The sequence below is a fragment of the Aquarana catesbeiana genome, linkage group LG06 (genome assembly GCF_042186555.1).
Source record: "Aquarana catesbeiana isolate 2022-GZ linkage group LG06, ASM4218655v1, whole genome shotgun sequence".
In the NCBI taxonomy this organism is placed as follows: Eukaryota; Metazoa; Chordata; class Amphibia; order Anura; family Ranidae; genus Aquarana; species Aquarana catesbeiana.
The window spans coordinates 89497824-89523174 of record NC_133329.1 but is presented as its reverse complement, the minus strand read 5'-3'; the positions used below and the strand labels follow the sequence as shown (position 1 = coordinate 89523174).

General features: G+C 42.9%; 1 protein-coding gene across 1 annotated transcript in view; it reads right to left on the bottom strand.

The window, feature by feature from the left end:
- Positions 1 to 4918: 4918 nt before the first annotated feature.
- The window catches only part of TEKT4 (tektin 4), a 114783-nt gene continuing 94350 nt past the window's right edge, over positions 4919 to 25351 (bottom strand). The window contains exons 5-6 of the mRNA XM_073636415.1: positions 21385 to 21539; positions 4919 to 5259 (exon numbers count right to left, since the gene is read on the bottom strand). Of these exons, the coding sequence (XP_073492516.1) occupies positions 5043 to 5259; positions 21385 to 21539 (372 nt within the window). The 3' untranslated portion in view covers positions 4919 to 5042. The remainder of the gene's footprint in view (positions 5260 to 21384; positions 21540 to 25351) is intronic.

The window sequence follows — 25351 nt, the reverse complement described above, 5'->3', positions numbered from 1 at the left end:
GTAACCTTAATCAACAAATAGATTGTGTTTTTTTTAAGTGTCTAAGATTGCATTAAAAAATTCCTTTAAGAATTGCATGAATTCCTTTAGGAGTGCAGATTGAACTCGAACACTCGTGACTAGTATCTCCAAATAGAACATAATTGATCTATAATAACAGAGTAAGGGATGTTTTTTGAGCTATCATATTTTTGTTTGCCTCTAACCTTAAAGTGGAGTTCCGCCGCAAATTATTTTTTTTAAGTCAGCAGCTACAAATACTGCAGCTGCTGACTTTTAAAATATGGACACTTACCTGTCCAGGGTGCCCGCGATGCCCTCACCCGGAGCCGATCTGTCCCTCGGCTCTCTGGTGGAGGCGCCGCCATCTTCAGTAAGGGAATCAGGAAGTGAAGCCTTGCGGCTTCACAGCCTGGTTCCCTACTGTGCATGTGCGAGGTGCTCTGTGCATCCTCACTGGTCACTGCTGTCTTCTGGGACCTGTGTGTCTCCCAGAAGACAGCGGTGGGGGGGGGAGGCGGACAGGGCATAGATCACTGCAAAGCCTGTAGTTATCTATGCCCGGAAGTGGGAACAAATACCTAGAATATACAGGTATCTGCTCTCCCCCTGAAAGGTGCTAAATGTGACACTGGAGGGGGGGGGGGGAATTCGATCAGCGGAAGTTCCATTTTTGAGTGGAACTTTGCTTTAAGAGGAACATTATTTATAACTAATCATTTTAATCTGCTCTTAACAGGTTTTACCTTGAGTCCTACACACAAGTGGCAGTGATGCATTGTCCTCTGAATATGTCGTGACAATAGACCGTTTCCAAGTACCGTGCTACTGGAGTAAAAGCAAACTTATGCTGGAACCTCATTCCTATGCAACCATCAAAAATGTTTGGATTTGTGCTTCTGGCAAGAGAGAACGTGATTTGTAAGATAATGTTCTTTTTGGATGAAGCAGACACTGCATAAATTACGGTATCTCACAACAGTGAGTACACCTCTCACATTTTGTATATATTTTATTATATCTTTTCATGTGACAACACTGAAGAAATGACACTTTGCTACAATGTAAAGTAGTGAGTGTACAGCTTGTATAACAGTGTAAATTTGTTAATAAAATAAAAAAGCAGTGCAGCGCATAAACAAACAAAAGATGTAATAAATCTTAAATAATAATAAGGAAGCCCATAAAATTCATATTCAGAAAAACACCATCAAGTGTCCAAAACGGTGATTCTATGTATGGTAAACAGGGTGATCGTGTGACAACCTCCACCAGCAGTGAATCCTAGCCCCTCACCTTAAAATATGGACCCCTGAATATTACAGTCAGGTCCCTATATCAAACGGAGAGCACTATATTGTATTGCTGTCATTCTATGTATGAATATATCAAAGGCTGTGGTCAGGATACAAGGGATCCCATGCAATTAGTATGCACTCATCTCCAGTGATCTTTACATCTAGCAGACCAGCCTGTATACCCTTGTGAAGGGACCGCCTAAGTGACCTGACTGATATACTCAGGGGTCCATATTTTAAGGTGAGCGGCTAGGATTCACTGCTGGTGGAGGTTGTCACACGATCACCCTGTTTACCATCCATAGAATCACTGTTTTGGACACCTGGTGTTTTTCTGAATATGAATTTTATGGACTTCCTTATTACTATTTAAGATTTTTTACGTCTTTTGTTTGTTTATGCGCTGCACTGCTTTTTTATTTTATTGACATTTGGGATTTGATATCTTGACCCTCAGTGTTCAGCTGCTGTAGGATTTTAGTATTTTTTGCGCTGATTAATTTGTTTTTTACATAGTGTAAATTTGTTGTCTCCTCAAAATAACTCAACCCCTGAAGTGAAAATGTCCAAATTGGGCCCAAAGTTTCAATATCTTGTGTGGCCACCATTATTTTCCAACACTGCCTTAACCTTCTTGGGCATGGAGTTCACCAGAGCTTCACAGGTTGCCACTGGAGTCCTCTTCCACTCCTCCATGATGACATCACAGAGCTGGTGGATGTTAGAGACCTTGCGCTCCTCCACCTTCCATTTGAGGATGCCCCAAAGATGCTCAATAGGTGACAACAGTGGACCATGCCTACATGTGTGTTCAAATGACCACTTGTAATTCCCATCAGAAGCCTGTGTGACAGGGGGATAACGGAAGAGCACAGCTGGAAGATAGGAACAGCCTTGCTTTGTGCACTGGTTGAAATCATTTGGTGGAGGGGGGATTATGGTGTGGGGTTGTTTTTCAGGGGTTGGGCCTGGCTCCTTAGTTCCAGTGAAGAGAACACTTAAGGTGTCAGCATACCAGGACATATTGGACAATTTCATGCTCCCAACTTTGTGAGAACAGTTTGGGGATGACCCCTTCCCGTTCCAACATGACTGTGCACAAAGCAAGGTCCAAAAAGAAAAGGATGAGCGAGTTTGGGATGGAGGAACTTTACTGGCCTGCACCTCAACCTGATAGAACACCTCTGGGATGAATTAGAGTGGTGATTGCGAGCCAGACCCTCTCGTCCCCATCAGTGCCAGACCTCACAAATGCGCTTCTGGAAGAATGGTCAAACATTCCCATAGACACACGCCCCCCACCCCAAAGCACCTTGTCCCCACCGGCCAGGGTTATCGGTGTCTGCAGATGGGGGGCTTATCTGATTCTGGAAGCCCCCTTCAACAAGGGGGCCACCAGATCCCGCCCTCCTCCGTGAATGGGTATACCCCTACCCATTCACCCAAAAAAGCGTCAAAAAGTAAAAACCACAAGAGACAGTTTTTGACAATTCCCTTATTAAAAAAGAAAAAAAAAAGTGTCTTGCGATGTAAATCCACCTTCAATCACGCTGCTTGACGTACCCAAAAAATAGAAAAACCTAAAAAACTCCACCTCCATGGGAGGCCTCCCGGCAACTGCTATCTTTTCGCTTTGACAGCTCTTATATAGGCAAGGGCGGGGCCTCCCGCTGACATAACTGGATGACCCACCCCCCTCTGACATCACATGATGTCTCATGACATCCGAAGGGGGTGTTGTCACTCATTTACGTCACTGGGTGGCCCCGCCCTTGCCTATATAACAACTGTCAAAGTCAAGAGACAGCAGTCATCAGGAGGCCTCCCATGGAGGCGGAGCTTTTTGACATTTTTCTTTTTTTTGGGTCCGTCGGGCGGCATGATTGATGGTGGATGTACATCGTGGGACACTTTTTTTTTTTCTTCTTATTTTATAAAGGTATTGTCAAAAACTATCTCTTGTGTTTTTTACTTTTTGACAATTTTTTGGTGAATGGGTAGGGGTACAATGTACCTGATACCCATTCACATAGGGGGAGGGGCAAGATACGGGGCCCCCTTGTTAAAAGAGGCTTCCAGATTTCAATAAGCCGCCCCGCCCGCAGACCCCGACAACCACTGGCCAGGGTTGTCAGGAAGATGCCCTTGTCCTCTTGGACAAGGTGCTTTGGGGTGTACCCCAAAGCACCCTCCCTATGTTGAGGGCAAGGGGCCTGGTATGGGTCAGGAGGGGTGGGGGCACTCGCTCGTCCTCTCCCTTTCCTGCATGCTCGGATAAGGGTCTGGTATGGATTTTGGGGGGGGATCCCACACTGTTTTTTTTTTTTTTTAATTTGGTGTGGAGTTTCCCTTAAAATCTATACCAGACCCAAAGGGCCTAGTATGGATTTTGGGGGGGACCCCACGCCGTTTTTTTTTTTATCTAAATTCTGTCATAGGGTTCCCCTTAACCACTTCAATATACTTTATTGTTTACTCTGCACTGAACTGCACTGTATACCCTGCACTATATTATATATAGTACACTGACTGCACTTTATACTCTGCAATGTATTTTAAATAATATACTGATGGTACTATATACTCTGCACTGTATTATTTATACTACACTGACTGCACTATATACTCTGAACTGTATTATATATACACTACACTGACTGCATGATATACTCTGAACTGTATTATATATACTTCACTGACTGCACTATATACTCTGAACTGTATTATATATACTCTGAACTGTATTATATATACTACACGGACTGCACTATATACGCTGAACTGTATTATATATACTACACTGACTGCACTATATACTCTGAACTGTATTATATATACAGTACTACACTGACTGCAACATATCCCCTGAACTGTAATATATATACTACAATGACTGCATTATATACTCTTCACTGTATTATATATTCTACACTGACTGACTGCACACTACACTACCTGCCTAATCTCCATTCATTCACTGTATATGGTCGCCATGTAAGCAGCAGCCTTATATAGTGTGGGGCGTGGACTTAGCCCCTAAGCCATGATTGGCCAAAGGTACCCTGCCTTTGGCCAATCATGGCTCTCACAGCACATCGCACTGTGATTGGCCAAAGCATACAGGTCAGGTACATGCTTTGGCCAATCAGCAGCTGTCAATGCACTGTGATCTCGCAGTGCAATTATGGGGCGCTCCGCGGCGGGTGAACTTCCCATGAGCGCCCCATATGTTTGTTCTATGAAAAAATGAACACCCGATGTTCGGGTCGAACTTACATTAGACTCGAACATCGGGACCATCCCTACCCTTCACATGGATGACATTTAGTTTGCTAAAGCCCTGTGTATCTTCACATTTTTTTCATCCTTTTCTTTCACCTCGCTGATCTCCTTCAACCTCTTTTAACCATTTCATTTCTTTATGCACTCAATCTAGTACTGGCTGCACATCATTGCTTAGTGCAGTCACAGTGGTACCCAATAAGGAACACATTGACAGTAGGGCAAACTTTAATGCCAGTAATGACAGTAGGCAATCCCATGATCAACCTATGGATTTTGTACATTATCTGCATTATCATTAGCAGGTGGCATGACAAAACAGGGGAAAAATGCAAGAATAAGCTATAACTGCTTTATTGCATAGTTTATTTTTCAAACTGAAATGAAATAGATTTTCAAAGAGTTTATGCACACCCGCTCAAACACCAGGAACACATGATAAAATCTGATTTTCAGCTCCCTCTACTGGTAGCCGGAGAGTTTCACCACAGTGGGGTAGCGAGTGCGGTGGGTCATACACTTCTCCCGGTCAATAAACAAAGTGTTGGCTTTGTTACCAATATCCTTCTCCAGAGACATTCTGGTGTCCTCCAAGTTGCGGAGACTCTGCTCTGCCTCCTCCAGTTTCTGCTTGAGGAACTCCACAGACTCTGACAGCTCTCCCACTTCACTCACCAGCCTGAATAAACACAGAAAAATTGATATACATAATATGAGATGTAGAGATGCATATGGGAATATAATCATAAAGTCTACCCTAAGCAACTCCAGTCTTGGCTTTGTTTTCCATAACCTTCTTCGTGTAAAATCTAAAATCACTTTTCTATTATGCTATGAAAACACCAATGATGATTTATTTTTTTATTACATTCCAGTTACAACCATAGTTATGTTATTGACAAATCATAAATGGCACGGCTATAGTGAAAATAATAGAAAGTGTTTCAGGTTGTATAATTGCTTCATTTTCTAATCTGACCTTTGAAAAATTGATTCAAAAATTGATCAAATTATGTTCACAAATAGCACAATTTTTCAAAGATACAATCAGAAACCCATGTAAACACATTTGATTGCATATGGTTTCTAAATAATAATGCTCTTTTCTACTGTGGTGTATTTAGTTCCTTTCAGAGGAAGAAAGCAAGACTTGATGGTGGTGGGTTTGAGGAATATCAGCTGATAGAATGAGGGAATCAATGGTGGGTTTGAGCAAGAAAGATTTGATTGAGTAACAAGGGGACAGAGATGACATCAGGATCAAATTTTGATGGATATTTGATGAAGGAAGATAGAGAAGGTCGTCCCTTCTAGACTGAAATTCATTCCCAAATAGGAAATATAATGGATTGCAACCTAACCTTCGACCCAGTTACTTTTTTACTACACCACACAGACTGATCTCCCTCCAAATACAAACGCTCCCACACCATTCACCTATTGAATTGGGCCAAAACAATTGTCCCCAAATTCAGGAAATTCACTAAAACCCTGGAGATTTCTGATTGGTTTAATCAAATTGAACAGATGGTAGGGATGGAGGAAATTAGAAATCCAAGCATAGAAACCATGTCCTCACATGTGTCTACCTGGATTAGATGGTTCTTATTTAAAGATTCGGATCTGTACAAACAGCACCCTTGCTCCCGGGGCCTGCATATCGTTCCGCTCCCCCCCCCCCCCAGGAGCCCCCCTTTCTCTTCCTTTACTTCTACTTTTACCCTTCAACCCAAAACTTTCCCGCACTCCTTACCCTTCCTGCCTACCACCCCTCTCCTAAACCCTCTTGTGAGGGGGAAGAAATGACTCAGAAGAACACTGAGTAGAAAGAGCAGATTTAATGTACAAGGTCGTAAATGAAATGCTGTTACTTCCCCTAAGGGGCAGGAACAGTTCATGGCCCTGCTTCACCTGTGTAAAGTAGAGGTGCAACTTTCTACATTAGTCATCTCTTGTATCATACAGTACATGGGGTTGTCTGGCTCTACCCCATGCTATAAAATTTTCCGACAACAAAATCCATTGACGGAAATTCCGATCGTGTGTACACAAATCTGACGCACAAAGTGCCACGCATGCTCAGAATAAATTAAGAGATGAAAGCTATTGGCTACTGCCCCGTTTATAGTCCCGGTGTACGTGTTTTACGTCACCGCGTTCAGAATGATCAGATTTTCCGGCAACTTTGTGTGACCGTGTGTAAGCAAGACAAGTTTGAGCCAACATCCGTCAAAAAAAATCCATGGATTTTGTTGTCGGAATGTCCGATCAATGTCCGACCGTGTGTACAGGGCATTAGACATGTCTTTAGTTCCTGTTAATCTGAAAGAAAAACATGGCCTCACTCATGTCTGGTAACATTTTGGCCTTGTTAGAAGCATTTATCTGTGTTGTTTTTTACTCTTACAATAGCTGTACCAATTGCATTCTCTGATCTCCTCAATATCTATGGAAGGATAGTGTATGTAATAAAGCACTCCTATCCAACCACAGGTCAGGGAATGTATTCAACCCTCACAAAAAAAACAAATTGCAAACTTTATCTACTCTACAGATTCACACACAACAAAATGCACTGCGGGTTTATTGTTGGGAAAGGCAAAAAGAAAACAATCAGACAAGGATGTCTGCTGAGGAATGATGAGGCTCATCCCTCGTATCCTCCATAGACGAATGTGATTAGGATTAGCCGACTACAATCTGCTACTCACAATGCAGCAGTTATCTTATTATTTATACCTGACATAGCATCCATATTGCTGGATAACTGACACACTCGAGAAGAGACTGGTACATCACATTAAGGATCGCAGAACTGCAATTTGCAGGAACTGGGCTGGATGGAAAAATTTGTCTAATCTTCTAGTGACCTCTAGTGACTACAGAATGGCTGAAATTGGCTACTCGGTTGCCTAAGCTTGTGCTGATATCAGATGCAGTCTCCCAGATACGGAGTGTGCATATAACAGAGCTTCATAGTGTAAAGAAATCTTTTGATGTCTTTGACTGACTTAAGCCGGCCATACATGGATCAAAATTCAACTGGTTCAGCAGGGATCAGACAAATTTCGATCCATGTATGGGCACCCCTGTCTGTCAGGTTTTTCCTGAACAATTGGTGCTATAGCCGGCAACATTAATCATTGTGTTCTGCTGGCAGGGAAGGCTCCCCACCAGCAGAACACAATAGCACTGTGGGAGGGATTCCCCCATCAACACAGTCAATCAAACAAATTTTCTTCCACCACAGGAGGAAGGAAAGAATACTCACATAATCTATGGAATGACTTAGGCTCGGTTCACACCTATGCAGTTCGCTTTTGAACTCCCTGCCCCCTCCTTTTTGAAATCTCAGACAAACAGTATAATTTCTGCACTTTGAATGGCTGTAGAAGGATATGTTTCATCCCTGTGTATCACCTAGGGCTAGTTACCTCACTCGGCAACCTATGCTGAAGTAGTCCACAGCTCATGGGTGGTGGACTTTAGCTTTTTTTGCCTTGAATAATAACGGAACTTAATCTTCATACATGAAGCGAACAGTAATGTTAGAGATGAAGAAAGCAGGGTTGCTAAGGGTGAGAACGTTGGGCAGAAGGTGCAAAGGATATAAAAAAAAAATACATTTGGGACACCAGTGGGGGGAAGAACAGAAGAAAAAGGTGACAGTCAGAATGGTGATTATAGCTGATAGCAATAATCATTGTGTTCTTCCGGCAGGGATGGCTCCCCTTGCCCCCATCGATGGGAGAACACAATAGCTCCACGGGAGGGATTTCCCCATCAACACTGCCTGTGTTGATGGGGGGATCAAGCAATTTTCTTTCCTGCAACCAATTGCACCATCTATGGTCTGCCTAAGTCTCAGATCTTCAAATTTCTGGAAGATTCTGAGATTCCTGGGAAGTTCTCAGACCTTTAGATTCTTATGTTGAAGGGGTTGCAAGTCCAGACAATTAGAATGAGGATAGAAGAGAATATAGTATTAAAAGATATCACTGAAAAACTAAAAAAAAGAATATAAGTATTTATGTCACAGTTAGGGGTCAGTAAAGAGGCTCACACCGACCAGCAGGATAAGTAAACAAGCAGGTCTCCCTGGTGGATGATGTGGGCTCACCTGAGGTGCAGGGTCTAAGTACTAATTGGTATACACCAGAACTCCAGATGGTGGAGATGGGTTATGCTGCATGTTAATACCAGGTTGCGGTCCTTAGGATCGCCCCACCAGGATGTGCGCAAGTCAAGGTCCAGTAGCAGATGTAGCAGGTAGGGATCAAGCAAAAGCACAGTCAGTAAACAAGTCAAAGGTCAGGAAAAACTGGTTGCAGTTTGGGATCAATTGGAAGTGTAGTCAAAGAACAAGCCAAAAGTTGGTAAAGAGTGGTAGTGGAGATGAGAACTGCAGGTATGCAAAAGAACAAGATATTGGCTGGAGAGAGCACAATAATCAGGTAAACAGGAAATGCAAAGACATGGCTTAAATCAAGAAGTAATTGGAAGAAGAAAAGAGTTCAATGTATACCCGGTATAAAAGACAAGGCAAGAAATACAACAATAATCCCCTATGCATAAGTGTGATGGCCCAAACTGTAAAAGAACTTTGTAGTAGAAGTGGACAATACTTTTGGAGCCTTGTTGCCCTCTAGGACTAGGGTTGTCCTCAGAACACTGTGGAAAATAGATAAAAACAGAGGGCGCACTGGCCTAGTACATTCGAAGAAAGTCAAAAGGATCAGACAGGGAGCTGTCCAGTATATCAGGTAGGTCATCAAGAGGAGCTACTGCCGACTGCAGCAGAGGCTGAAGGTTCAGATCCTGGTCCTGACAATTTAGATGATTAATGTGATGAATAACGGGTAATAGCTTCTAGAGGCATAGCTATGAGATTTTATAACATTTTTTTTTACTGCGGTTTCTATTTGTTTTGTGTGTCCCTAGTTCCAGGCAATCTGAAAAAGCATGGCCTCACTCGTCTTTGGTAGTGTTTCGGCCTTGTTAGAAGTATCATGTGCTTTGAGGTTTTACTCATACAATAGTTGTTCAAATTGCTTTCTCTGGTCTCAATTAGAAATTTTATGAGGGAAAGTGCGGAAAGGTATCATTGAAAAAACTTCAAAGAAAACTAATACCAACATTGAGATTAATAGTGTGATGTATAATGAGTGTTATCTTCTGTAAGTATAGCCATGAGATTTTTTTTATACTTTCTTCTATGATGTTTTTTTTCTCTGACTTGTGGTGTAAACAACATGTCCTTAGTTCCTGTTCATCTGAAAGAAAAACATGGCCTCACTCATATCTGGTAGCATTTTGGCCTTGTTAGAAGCATTCATCTGTGTTGGTTTTTACTCTTACAATAGCTGTACCAATTGCATTCTCTGATCTCTTCAATAGCTATAGAAGGACAGCGTATGTAATAAAGCACTCCTATCCAACCACAGGTCAGGGAATGTATTCAACTCTCACAAAAAGAAAACAAATTGCAAACTTTATCTACTCTACAGATTCACACACGACAAAATGCACTGCGGGTTTATTGTTGGGAAAGGCACAAAGAATTCCTGTTATCCTCCATAGACGAATGTGATTAGGATTAGCTGCCTACAATCTGCTACTCACAATGCAGCAGTTATCTTATTATTTATACCTGACATAGCATCCATATTGCTGGATAACTGACACACTCAAGAAGAGACTGGTACATCACATCAAGGATCGCAGAACTGCAATTTGCAGGAACTGGGCTGGATGGAGAAATTTGTCTAATCTTCTAGTGACCTCTAGTGACTACAGAATGGCTGAAATTGGCTACTCGGTTGCCTGAGCTTATGCTGATATCAGATGCAGTCTCCCAGATACTGAGTGTGCATATAACAGAGCTTCATAGTGTAAAGTAATCCTTTGAAGCCTTTGGGTACCTTTACAGATAGTAAATGAAAAAATTCAGCTGGGGGAAATTCAATGTCTTTGACTTAAACTGGCCATACATGGATCAAAATTCAACTGGTTCAGCAGGGATCTGACAAATTTAGATCCGTGTATGGACACCCCTGTCTGTCGGGTTTTTCCTGAACAATTAATGCTATATCCGGCAACACTAATCGTTGTGTTCTGCTGGCAGGGAAGGCTCCCCACTGGCAGAACACAATAGCACTGTTGGAGGGATTCCCCCATCAACACAGTCAGTCAAACAAATTTTCTTCCACCACAGGAGGAAGGAAAGAAAAATCACATAATCTATGGAATGACTTGTACCACGATTTGGATTTTGCATTATTTATGTTTTTTTTGGCCAATTTGGCAGATTAATAACCTTAAAACGCAAATTGCGGCAAATTCGCACTACATGCTTTACTGCAGCTTTTCCATTGAAGTCTATTGGACCAAAAAAGCAAAAAAAGAACCATTTTGCATTTAAAAAAGTCCCTGACCCTTTCCAAAAATGCAGTGGCTGAAAAAACGTAGATGTGAACATGTCCTTGATACACCTGGAATTAATTTATATGATTTAAGCTGAAAGTTCAGTTGGGTTTAAAGCATGTGTGTTAAGCATGTGTCAAAGCATGTGTGGCCAAATCCAGCCCACCAGGCCATTTCATGTGCCCCTTACACCTTTCCTGCTGCTTGTCTCAGCCCCACTATGTCTCAGCAGTCGGCAGCAGGGAGGAGGACAAAACTCTTCCACCAGATCCTGCATTTCTCCGTGTCGCTGTGGAGAGGCTTGCCTCTGCCCCCCCTTCCCTATCTGAGCAGTCGATGGTTGATTTTTACCTCTAGGTAAGCCTATAATAAGTCTTACCTAGAGGTACAGTAAATATCGCCTAAATATGCACCATTTAGGAGATATTTGCTTGAAGAAATGGCTTGCCTGTACCTTTCCTTTAGAGTCCTGTGCTGTGAACAGTGGCTCCCACATGCATGCGTGGGAGTGACGTCATTGTGGCTCGTCAAATCAAAGGACCGGAACCCCCCGCCAAACTGGAAGGAAGTCCGGGTGAAGATGGAAGCCGTCAGCGGTGACAGCGTGCTGCTGGAAGCCTTCGTTATAAGGTAAGTTTCACATAATGTGATGCATACTAGGACATTATTACTTTGCCTTGTAGTTTTTTTTTTTTTTTAAGCCGGCAGTTTACTACAGCTTTAAGTTATTACTAAAACCAGTAATAATTGAATGCTGGAGCAATTATTTAATATGAAAAAGAGCAGATACATTTATATAGTATTACAGATAAAACCAGCCCTTTGAGAGCAACATAATGCTAATGCGGCCTGCGGTAAAAATTGAGTTTGACGCGCCTGGTTTAAAGTTTTCTGATCTTCACTCTCTTGCAAAGTTATGGCCTCTTTATATCCAATATACTTTTGGGTGTGTTGGATACTGGCCCTCTGTAATGTACTGTGGTTTAAGATCCTATGTCAAGAAGATGCAGTAATGACGTAGAGACCAGTGGATGGAACCACCAATTTTAATATTCACTCCTGATCATAAAAAATTAAACACAGCATATTTCCGTTTACGTTCTGGCCTCTGATCTGGTTTCCACTCTAGAGGCTCTACGTTATTGCCATTGCCAGGCCTTGGACTATTTTGATTTCCGCTGTCATAGTGGTAAAGCATCACCCCAATCTAGTTTGTTTGCTTATCGGTCTGATTAGCCTTCATTTCTGTCCTCCTTGTGTCTGTGTGATCAAAGGGAAGTGCTGATCTCCGTGGACTGTACAGTATGGCTAGAACATGACTCATTGCTCCTTGGAGTTTTAGAAGCCGGCTCTGATTTGAATTGATCGAGACATATTATTAAGAGCCACCTCATCAATCTTTAAACACTTCAGCAAAGAACAATGAAAAGATAGCACATTACCCAGGGATCAAAATCTTCCGACATGATAACTTATAAAACATTAACATTGTTTATCTGGAAGACATGCGAATTGGTCACTCTATAAAGTGACAGGCAGCTGTATTTCGTTAAAGGACAGATAACCTCCAGCGTATTCTGTGTTCAATGGTGTCTAGCAAAAGCAAAAGCACATGTCAGACAACATTTTAGGTTATTCTTATATCCCCTTTCACTTGCTGCCTCTTTGCTTGTTGTCTGTCATAAGTTTGATGGAGTGAGATACTGAACCATGATGCTTGCGATAGACCTAACCATAATAGGGGCTTCTGGAGAGGACTAGGAGCAAGCCTCTTTCCCACTGACTATGGCCCAGGGAGAGAGCAGATCATTCTCTAATGATGGACCACCACTTAATGGACACTGAGAACATGGTTTGAATTACTGCAGATCGGAAAGTAATATTTATCAACAATATCCCTCAAGAAATCTGATACATTAATTCCACTGTATCAGAATGATGGAACATTGTATGAACGTTGCCTCAGACTATCATAGGTACGAGACGAACAGTCTGCTACTGGGGTCTCCTGCTATTGTCTATTTTTTAAGGTGTTCTGTGTTTATACTTAGAATAATGTATAACGTACCATATATACTCGAGTATAAGTGTATCCGAGTATAAGTCGAGGCCCTAATTTACCACAAAAAAATGGGAAAAACGTATTGACCCGAGTATAAGACGAGGGTGAGAAATGCACAGCTACTGTAAGTGGAAACCTCACTGTGCCCATTTGCATGCCTCACTGTGCCCATTTGCAGCCATAGGTCAGCCGAACTTCAAACTCGGTAGTTAAGGGTTCCTAGATGCCCCCTAGCTGCAGCCAAAATTTGGGGTCTCTGAACCCAAAGGATCCCCGAAATGACATTACTGCAGATGGACACAGTTGACCGACTTTGGGGCCCCGTATCTCGGGGCCACTTAGTGCTAGGAACCTGGGGTTTCTAGAACCAAGTGGCCCCGAGATACGGGGCCCCAAAATTGGTTCAGAAAATGTCAAGCACTTTTCTGCAGCAGAGAATGACATTTTCCGAACCGATTTTGGGGCCCCGTATCTCGGGGCCACTTGGTTCTAGAAACCCCAGGTTCCTAGCACTAAGTGGCCCCGAGATACGGGGCCCCAAAGTCGGTCAACTGTGTCCACTTGGTGCTAGGAACCCCAGCTTTGGATATGTTGTGGTACCAGTTCCACTGGGTTGGCACACCAAATTTGGGGTTCCTAACCAAGTGGCCCTGAGATACGGGGCCCCAAAGTCGGTTCGGAAAATAAAATTTTTTGCTGCAGAAAAGTGCTTGACTCGAGTATAAGTCGAGGGGGGCACTTTCAGCACAAAAAAATGTGCTGAAAAACTCGACTTATACTCGAGTATATACGGTACTCTGTTTTACCCTTGTTGCCAGGCAGTCTGTTCACCTGGGCTGGTTTAAGTGCTGCATTAATTAGCATGTTACATATATTATGGTCAGCTAGTAATTGCTAGAGAAGGGGGGGAATAGCCATGAGTCAATCCTACCTCATTATCGAACCCATTGTGTGATGTTTTGGGTAAATATTTGGGCTATTGTGTATGTGGGGGACTGACATACTTTTCAAGTGTATAAAAAGCCTGTATCCTTGTCCAAAAAAACATTCTATGTTGCAGTTCTGTAACTGAGCTAGTCTCGCCTGGTTCTTGGTTACAACATGTGGCTGTAATATCTGGTATCTGAAGGTCCAGACTGGAGGAAGCAGTGTACTGATGGAAACAATCAAGCGGAGTGTGGAAAACGGTTCCATGACAATGCTTACCAACAATGATATCAATGTATGTAGCTCCCTGCTAGGTAGGTGCTAGGATTAGATACTCTTACTTCTGGCTCACCGTATCCAGTTGAGCCGCAGTTCATTGATAGGTAATTATAATTCTGGCTCACTGTGATCAGTGTGGCTGTATTGATTGTTCTGGCCTGCTCTTTGTTTCAGTGGCTGCAGGACTGATTGCTTCCCCCTGGTTGGTCCAGAAATGTTCTGGAAGTTAATGGGCAGGAAGAGTCTAATCAGGAACTGAATATTCATACAGCCCTGGTCAATCCCTGGGGAGAAGTGCCAGTTGGGGACTGGGAGTCTGTATCAATACTCCGGGACAGAGAACAGCCTGGTCTTTTTCCTAAGAAGGAGATCACAGCCATTTGGCCATGTGCCTGCAGGGGTGTTGAGGCCTCAGATGGGCTACCTGGAGGCCTGTTTGCTGGAAGTTGCTGGAGGCTGACTGGGGGATGGTCATCTGAGGATCTAGTCTGGTACCGCAGGATGAAAGTGTCATGAGGATATTGGAAGGAGACAACTGACATTTGTGAGTACAGACTAGTGAGAGAGATTGTAGAGACTGTGTGCTGAGGCCATCACTTTTGTGCTTGAGTCAGTGTGTTTAAAAGGGACATTCGGGTTGATTTACTAAAACTGGAGATTGCAAAATCTGGTGCAGCTCTGCTTAAAAACCAATCAGCTTCCAGATTTGTTAGGTTTAATTGAACAAGCGGAAGTTAGAAGCTGATTGGCTACCATGCAAAGCTGCACCAGATTTTGAGCTCTCCAGTTTTAGTAAATGAACCCTATTGCGTTCTGTGTCCTGAAGAGCTTAGTCTATTTATTGTTAATGCCCTGTACACACGAGCAAACTTTTCGACTGGACTGGTCCGACGGACCGAATCCGGCGGACAATTCGACCGTGTGTGGGCTTCATCGGACCTTCAGCGGACTTTATCTTTTGAAAATCTGACAGACTTTAGATTTGGAACATGTTTCAAATCTTTATGTCGGAACTCCGTTCCTATCGAAAAATCCACTCGTCTGTATGCTAGTCCAACGGACGAAAACTGACGCTAGGGCAACTATTGGCTACTGGCTATGAACTTCCTTATTTTAGTCCGGTCGTACGTCATCACGTACGAATCCATCGGACTTTGGTGTGATCATGTGTAGGCAAGTCTGATTCGACGAAAGTCCGTCAAAGTCCGTCGAAAAGACTGTCGGACCTTTGTTGCCGAAAAGTCCGCCCGTGTGTACAGGGCATTAGTGAAAGGACTTTGGTTGGATTGTTCAGAAAGGAAGATGATTCTCCTCAAGTTGCTGCTACAAAGCCCCAAACACTTCTGTACAAGGGCTTGGCTAATAGTTCTACGAGTGAAAGTTCAGTGTCCTCAAATTGCTGTTAAGAGTTATGGGAATAAACTACCATTACTCACTACCTATCCAATTTCTCAATAAAGCATCAGATAAAGCATACACCTAGACTGGTTAATGAGCCTGAAGAGAGATTGTCACGTTCCCACGTACCTGATGGATGAGCCTGATAATGCAGATGAAGACCTCCCTTATGTATCTGACTTGCAGCCCCTGATAGAGTAAACAGGTGGCTCAGGAGTGCAGAATGGTATGAGTGCCTGGCGGGTCAGCTGTCAGAAGACCCGCTTCGGGGTTCCTGATGCTGCAGGGATGAATACCAGCAAGGTGAAAGATCTGGACAGTGGACAGGCTGGAAACTGGATCAACCGATATCTTGACACCACACACCAGGATGCTGGGACTGGCAGACAGTGGATCAGCCCAGAGGGATATGGAGCACAGGCAGGTGCAGGCAGACTGGGTCATACACAGGCAGAAGATATTTAAACAGGTGTAGCAGACAAGACAGGTCGGGTCACAGGCCGGGTCGGTAGCTGGGGGGGCAGCGTAGTACTTAAAGGAGCAGGCAGAATCAAGGTCAAAGACAAGGTTCTTCAGGTTCAGGCAGAAGGCAGGGAGAGTACAAAGGCAAGCCGGGTAACACAGGAATCGATCACAGAAGCAGATTACAGGGAGCAGGGGTCACGGGAAGCTGCAGAGCAAACAGCACTGGTCCTGTTTGCACATCCTGTTTAAATAGCAAAAGCGCACACAGACGTGCACCAGCTCAGCCAGCAGTAATGTTTCCTGACATTGCCCCCTCCTTAAGGGCAGCCTCCGGATGCCCAACTGGGCTAATTTCACAGCATGGGATTTCTTAAAAGATTGTATCAATTTCTTGGCATGGATATTGCTTTCAGGCTCCCAAGAGTTATCTTCTGGCCCATAACCCTTCCATTTAATTAAATATTGAATCTGATTGTACCCTTTTCTGCAGTCCAGAATTGGTTCAACCTCAAATTCCTCCTCACTGTCGATTATTACAGGCTCCAGTGGACCAGTACTTCAGGAAGGATCAGGAATAGCAGGTTTCAACAAGGTCACATGAAAGACCTGGTGGACTTTAAACGAGTCGGGTAATTCCAATAATTGATTCTCCTTTTTACAGGAAAGGGTCCCATGAATTTAGGGCCCAATTTCCTTAAAGGGCAGACCAGCTTTAGATTTACAATGGAGAACCATACCTGGTTACCCAGTTCCAAGGTTAGTTCTCCTTGCTTCTTTTTATCGAAGATTCTTTTATTGTATTCCTGTGTCTTGGTCATGGTTTCTTGTAACAGTTTGATGTTTTTGCTGAAGAAGTCCATTGTTTCAGAGACCTCAGGAACTGAACATTTTGGTATGGTGCTGGGCAAAAAGGATCGGTGAAAGCCGTAATTGGCAAAAAATTGAGTTTGTTTGATGGCAGAATGAGAGGAATTGTTATAGATGAACTCGGCTATAAGCAAGCAGGGAGACGCAATAGTCCTGAGAGAAGGACGAGAAGCAGCGTAGGTATTGTTCCAGGATTTGGTTGGTTCTGTTTGCCCATTTGTCTGGGGATGGTATGCCAAGGAAAAGGATAGTTCAATCTCAGGAGATACACATAAGGCTTTTAAAAACCTGGAAGTGAACTGTACTCCCCGATTGGACACGATATTGGCTGGAACTCCATGGAGCCTTACTATTTCTTTAATGAAGATTTGTGCTGTTTCAACAGCCGAGGGTGTCCCTTTCATTGTTAGAAAATGGGCCATTTTTGACAGTCTATCCACCACCATAAAGATGGTAGTAAAGCCCTCTGCCGGAGGAAGTTCCAAGATAGAATCCATTGAGATCATCCTCCAAGGTCTCTCTAGAATGGGCAACAGCTTCAGCAAACCCCAAGCCCTGACTTTATTATTCTTACTCCGAGTACAGATGGTGCAGGATTCCACATATTTTTACAGTCACCTACTACCTGAGGCCACCAGAACGTGCATTGCACAAGTTCGTCAGTCTTCAAGGCGCCGAAGTGTCCAGCCAGCTTGTGATCATGGCAGAGTTCCAATACCACAACCCTTAAGTCCCTAGGTAAAAAGATTTTGTCTTAATGCCATAGTAGGCCATCCTTTGCCTGCAAGCTGGTTTCTGGGAAAGAGGTAGTTTCGGAAGAGGCTTGTTTGATCCATGACAGAAGAGTTTCCTGTAACACAAGAAAGTTTCCTGAGGGCAAGATACTGTCAGGAGGTGTGATCTTTTCAAAGTCATTGAACATGCGGGATAATGCGTCAGACTTTGTGTTCTTTGACCTAGGCCTATAAGTTATGTGGAATGAAAATCTAGAGAAAAATAGTGCCCACCTGGCCTGCCGTGGCTTTAATCTCTTCGCTGTCCTCAGATATTCCAAATTTTTATGGTCCGTATAGACCAGAATTGGGTGTACCGCACCTTCCAGCAAGTATCACCACTCTTCCAGTGCAGCCTTGATAGCCAGGAGCTCACGGTCCCCTACATCGTAGTTCCTTTCTGCTGTCGACAATTTGCGGGAAAAGAACGCGACTGGATAGAGTAGAGCTTTGGATCCTTGCCGTTGAGTAAGTACTGCTCCAACTTCTATTTCAGATGCATCTACTTCAAGAACAAATGGCAGAGCAGGGTCAGGCTGCTTCAAAATGGATGCTGAAGTAAACATTTTTTTAAGGGTTTCAAAGGCAGTCTGAGCTTCAGAAGACCAGAGAAATCGGATGCCCTGCATGGTTTATTCTGTGATGGGGGGATAATGGCAGAAACCCCCCTGATGAATTTCCGGTAGAAATCGGCAAATCCGATGAAACGTTGGACTCCTTTTTTGTCTGCAGGTACTGGCCAGTCTAGGATAGTAGTGACTTTCTGGGGGTCCATCATAATGCCTTCAACTGAGATAATCAACAATAGAAATTGAATGCTCTATAGTTCACATTTTTCTGGTTTGGCGTAAAGGCCATGCTGCCGGAGCCAGGTTAACACACTTCTGACATGCCTGCAGTGGTCGTGCCTTGAAGGAGAGAAAATCAGGATATCATCTAGGTATCTCAGATTGTCATCAATATATTCTTTCAGCGTGCCCAGTTCAAGTTCAGTTAAAGGGAAGATCCTCCCGAAGGGGACCTTGGCACCTGATAGAAGCTCAATCAGACAATCATAGGGTCTGTGGAGAGGAAGGGTCTCTGCACCCTTCTTACTGAATACGTCTAGCAAATCGTGATACACCACTGGAACTGATTGGCGTAACTCAGAGTCAGAGTCCAGACAGAGTAGGGGTGAGGGGTTGCCTATGGCTTCTTGTAGACAGTGTTGCTGGCACTAAGTTGAGGGGAATTTCATTTCCCCAGTGGCCCAGTCAATGTGAGGGTTGTGGGCCTGCAGCCAGGGCATGCCTAGGATGATGGGGAATAAGGGTGAAGAAATGGCATCCAGGCGAAGTAATTCTTGGTGATGGGAGGCAATGGTAGCCAACAAGGCAACAGTCTCTTGTGTGACCGGACCTGATTTAATGGTGGACCCATCGGCCAGATATACAGATAGTCCCCGGAACTTTGTTTGAAGTGGAATAAGGTGTCTTGCTGCAAAAGACAAGTCCATGAAGCAGCTGCAGGCTCCGGAGTCAATTATGGCAGACACCTGGATACTCCGTCCTGGGAGCTGTAACAGGATAGGAAGAGCAAGATGAGAAGATAGGTTGGGTAAAACAGGAACACGAGGAGAAGAGATTGATAGGCACTTACGCATTTTCGATGGACAGGATCTCACGTAATGCCCAGGTTCTCCACAATACATGGACAGATTGTTCGATTGCTGGCGCAGGCGTTCTTCTGTGGTGAGAGAAGGACAGAGCAAGCCCAATTCCATGGGCTCAGACGTATGGGGAGCAGGAACTACTGGAGCTGGAGGAGCCTGACTGGGGAAGCTGGGAGCTTTGGGTAGCATCCAAGTTGGATGATATTGTCCTGAAGACCTCTCGGATCGACATTCTCTTAGATGTCGGTCGATCTGTGTTGATAAGGGCATTCAAAGATTGGGGTATCCCTAACCGTGCCAGTTCATCCTTCAGAGCATCCGATAGGCCCATCCGGAATTGGTAACGGAGGGCCACATCGTTTCAATTGGTGTCAGAACTCCAGTGCTTGAATTCGGCCACATAGTCTTTAGCAGCTCTGTGGGCCTTGCTGAAGGGAATGTAATGCTGCCTCAGCAGTGGTAGTTTGCTGGGGGTCCTCATAGAGTTGAGATATGGCATCAAAGAAAGTGGTGAGGTTCGTTAAGGATGCAGCTTTCTGTTCCAAGAGGTGGTGTGCCTAGGCTTGAGGCTCACCTACAGTACCAACAGTGAATTGACTGCACCCACTGCTCTATATCAGTGATATGCAATTAGCGGACCTCCAGCTGTTGCAGAACTACAAGTCCCATGAGGCATAGCAAGATTCTGACAGCCACAAGCATGACACCCAGAGGCAGAGGCATCATGGGACTTATAGTTTTGCAACAGCTGGAGGTCCGCTAATTGCATATCCCTGCTCTATATGTTTCATCCCTTAGTAACCTTGAGGTCCACAGTCTCTGTGTAGTGAGAGCCTACCAGGTCATCTTACACACCATCTGCTATATGCATAGGACCAAAGCTGGAATTTATTTTCTTTAGGTTGGTGGCTATATACTGTCATCTGATGCACACATCTTTGCTGCAGGATTGTGATTTATGGACTGAATGATCAAATATACAATTTCATTATTATCCATCATATAGGTCTCAGCTGGCTATGATTTGGCTTATTAACAATTACTAGCTGGAGAGGAATAATTCAAGTCCCACTCCATATGGGGTTGATTTTCCTGGCACTCTTCAATCCTTTATTGTATATGCCTGCTCACACAGCCTTTTTTAAACCTCCACTCATTACATAGTGGTAATATAAATCGGGTACACATTTTTAATTTTATTTGTTATCTTTTTGTTCTTTCCCTCCAGTTGCTCTGTTGGGTCCGAGTGCGTATGACCTTGGCTCCTCGCATGGTCTGCAGAGATTTTTTTTTTTCTTTTCTAATTCATCAGTCCAGTGTCTTACATGTGCATTGTACGGTGGCCTCTGTCTATCAATTGTGTGTTTTTATGTGCTGACCTGTATAGAGCGATGGTTCAAAGGCACTGTGAGTATTTATTATTTCTGTATGTCCCGCTTTCTGCCACTTGGACAGCCAGTAGCTGTCAAACATGAGGAACATGTTTGTAATTTTTTGTTTTACTTTGTAGATTATACTTACATTGATTGCAAAAAGAACTCTTCCTGATGAAGGAGCCTTGATTACTCCAAAATGTGTTGGAATTGTTTTATGCATTCTTTATGTAAACCTTTTTCTTATTACATATATTTTTCCACTGTATGTCAATTTTAATACAATTAAAACTTAATTTCCACCTAGGACCTTACCTCCATGGAGATCCAGTAGTGTCTGTGATATGTACGGGGGTTATAAGAATTTAAGCTAGTTAAGTGGCAGAGGTGGATAGTCCAATGTTTTTCAAAAAAACCTGCGCAAAATGTTAATGTTAACAAAAAACAGAATAAATTAATTTTGTGCCTCAGTTCCTCTTTTAAGACATCCCACCCCAGCTCTGCACTTTGAACCCCTGATTCTCCAGAAGGCCTTGAGTTTGCAGTTGGCTCCATCAATATTAGGACATCTAAATAATCCACTCACCGGAACTGTACAGGGTCCCGACACAGCTCTACGTTAGGCCTGTAGGAGCGCTGATACAGACGTGTCTGAGCCACTTTCATAGGTGCCTCTTTATCTTGAATGGCTTGTTTGAGAGCCGCTATATTATTCTCTTGATCGCCAATCTCCTTCAGAGTCTGTGAAAAGACAAAGAAAATAAAAATGGCTTAGATAAAATCAACCTCAGCTCTTCTTTTTGTGGAAACTCATCCTATTTTATTTAAGCAATAACCATGTTCTGTAGCTCTTGTAGGTGCTCAAATATTTGCAAGGATATTAGTATTTATAGCCGTAAAGCTGTGCCGCATAAATCAAGGTCTATTTACATAGGAACTTGTCAGCTGGCTGCACACCAGCAGTAGAAATATTGATACACCCATCTTATTTAAATTGGTAACCCTGCCTGAAATGCATGCTATGTTTTTAGAAAAGGGTCAAAATGCCTGGATACAGGAAATAAACACTACCATGGATATAATGAATGAATCAGTGGGTCTTTGACCCAACAGCATCTATCCATACAAGGTTTTCCCATGGTAGTACTATAATGTTCCAATGCCTGGCCATACAACTCCAGTTGTGTGTTTGGATCTTTTTCTGGGTCTTGTCTTCTCCCACAAAGGCATTTGATACAAAACGTGTAAGGCCACACACTGGTCTTTCTCAAATCAGCTTTAGTAAAACAAAAAGAAAGGACATGCGTCCATGCCAGAAATTGTCAGTTAGGTTGGACTTAATTGGAACTGCAGAAATTTATTTTATCCAGTTCTGGATGGAGTAGGGAAGGTTTTTATTGCTGTGTCCTCACTGTGGAGATTCACTCTCACTTGTCTTTAAGAGACAGGAGAAAGTGAGAAATTTTTTTCCCAAAACGAGGGGAAATTTCTTTTTAGCAGTTATCACTAGAGCAGGTGTCTCCATTGGATGAAGGCAACATTTCGGAGCCATCAACAAACTCCTTTTTCAGACAGCAGTCACTACTGCTTTGGTGTGCTCTAGAAATCATTGGTGGCTCCAAACTGTCACTACCCCGCATGTGACAAACAAAAACTTGTGCTAAGGAAGTCAAAGTGCTGGTGGCACTACTTTTATTTGAATTACAGTGCAAAGGCAACATTTGTTGTTCAGTCTTTTCAACAACCATCTCATAGCATCTATAGCCATATGGAGCATGTCTAGACATACACCCCCATTGGATCATACCCCCCAATACTATTCTATTCACAAATCTAAAATTTGAAATATTCCCTCATGTTCTGTCCTAGTAAAAACTGGCAAAAAGTGATATAAATCATGCCGCACTGGCACAAAGATAGGTTCTAACTTTTCTCCTCTTTGTCCAAAAACCAGAAGAAATAGTTTTGGCATTTGGCTGGAGCTTCAATTTTAAACATCTTCATTTAAAATTGTTTCATTTTACATGGCTGCCGAACTTCAATTATCAGAAAACCCTACCTGAATTTACATGATTGAGGGACTTGCAGATTACATAAAGTGACTGTAAAACAACTAGTTGTATTATTTTAAAATAACAAACATGTCATACTTACCTGCTCTGTGCTAAGGTTTTGCACAAAGCAGGCCCAATCCTCCTCTTCTTGGGTCCCCACAGATGCTCCTAGCTCCTTCCCCCAGCCGAATGCCCACCATCGTGCAAGCTCACTCCCAAGCCGGCTCTGCGTGTCCATAGACACACAGAGTGCTTGCTTGGCCCCACCCACTCCTGTGCCTGACAGCAATAGGAGCTAATGGCCTCTGCTGCTGTCTCTGAGCCTATAAGGAGGCAGAGAGCAGACAGAATCGTTGCTCTCGTGCATAGTGCAGGATCAAGATCAGGCTCAGGTAAGTATAGGTGTGGGGAGCTGCACTAAGAAGGTTTTTTACCCTAATGCAGAGAATGCATCAAGGTTAAAAACCTTCAGCCTTGACAACCACTTTAATCTCTAATCCAGTAACTCAAATAAAATCCTTGCCCCTATCCTAAATAACTAGCCAATAAATCTCTATTTTGGATTAAAATTTCCATAGCAACCCTTTTATTTTTAGCACGAATAAAAACACAACATTGGAAAATAATGCAATCAATGCATAAAATACAATGTATTAAGAGGACAGCAATTGATCCTAACCAGGCCCAAAGTATTTGAAGGCACAGATAATCCCAACAAAACCAAGCTGTAGCTACTATTCTATGCGAAGACCCTCAGCCCCTACTACACTGCCTCGGGGACAATAAACCACCTATGTACCAAAAAGACAATGTTACCAACTGTAACCTAATGTTGGGAAGGGATACCCATACCTAAGATGGGACCAACCCATAATCCTCAAAAATTTTAAGACAGCCTTTAAAGACCCAGAGACCCCTGCCCACTGCTATGACATGGGAACAGAAAGACCATGACCCCCAAGCGTATTCCTCCCAACTTTTTGAGATGGGAACAAGGAACACCTATCAGCAAAAGTATGTAGGCATAGGACACACTCCCGGAAAGGAGAATAATAAAAAAAAAATGATTAGTTAAACCCACAAGTGCTTTTTTTTTTACCACTACTATTCCTTTACACTGGCTTTTGAAATTTACAAATGCAGAAGTTTAGAAATTGGATGAAAGTTTTAGCACTGGAACACTTTTTGAAGGATAAAAAGTGGATTTTATATAAAACTATATAGATCAGACATAAATGAGGGACAAATGAGGAGGAAGGAGGGGCAGAGGGACTTTGTTCTAAATGAGGGACAGTCCATCGAAATCAGGCACTGTTGGGAGCTATGCCCAAATGGGAACCAGAAATAAGAACAAAATAACCTACAAAGAAGGCAAAGAAAATACACAGCCGAAAGAAGATACAAAAAACAAATAATGTCTCAAAGAAACAATGTGTCAAGGGGGGGGGGGGGGGGGCAGAAGAAACCTCACAAGTGCTGGCAAAAGCTCAGACTGATGCCCGACAAGGTGTTGCCTCCTCTACTCATTTTAAGGGGCAACCCCCAAATCCCCAAACTTTCCAATCAAGCAAGTAAAATTTCTAATTTAAACATCCTGACCCACTGTTCCACTTCACCTCTTCTGCACAACTCAGACATGCTGATAGCTTCTTTCAGTTCAGGCCATATACTTTTCTCCCCAACTTTATCAGACAACACAAAGTCAAAAATTATTGTTTCACAGATCCAAAGGGTTCTCAAAGCATCTTTGAGATCTCAAAAGAAGATAGTAACAAAATGTCCACAACAATAAAAAAAATCCTGTAGAAAAGGAGGGGTGGTACTATTACTCAAATTGGTGTTCCTAAGCTGCCATCACATTGACCTCCTATAAGAAAAACAAGTAATGCTGAAACAGGGGACCTCCAAGAGTACCAGTAGATTCACAGGTCTGTTTGAAGAAAAGTACACTGTTCACCTTGGTGTGTTGCTGATAGGAAAAGGTTCAGTGGTGAAACATTCTGCAGGTTATTCTTCAACAAAAGCTGACAATATTTCTTATAGAGAAGATAATATTCTTTGTAAGCGTATCAATTGTAATGCTGATTAAACGGCAACATGAAGAGGCTCACATGAAGAAGTTGCTGAGTTAACACTCCACAGCAATAGCTTTCAATGAGCATGGTATCTACAGATGAATCATAAACCGTGAATCATAAACCGTGATCCTGTAAGGAGACTAAAATAAAAAACCTTTAATAAAATTCAATGCGTTTTGGTGCAAGCATTCCGTCTTCAAGAGTAATACAATAGCAAGCTGACACAGTTAAATTCACATATGGTCCAAAAATATCAAATGAATAACTAAAACTCGTATTACACATGATGTTTAACCCCATCATGCAAGGCAGTATAGGTATATGGATTTGCTGTAAAAGAGTAACATCAGATGTGCCAAAAATCTATTTTGGGCCACAAGGTCAAAACTAGGTAAAACATACTAAAAATAAAAAAATAACA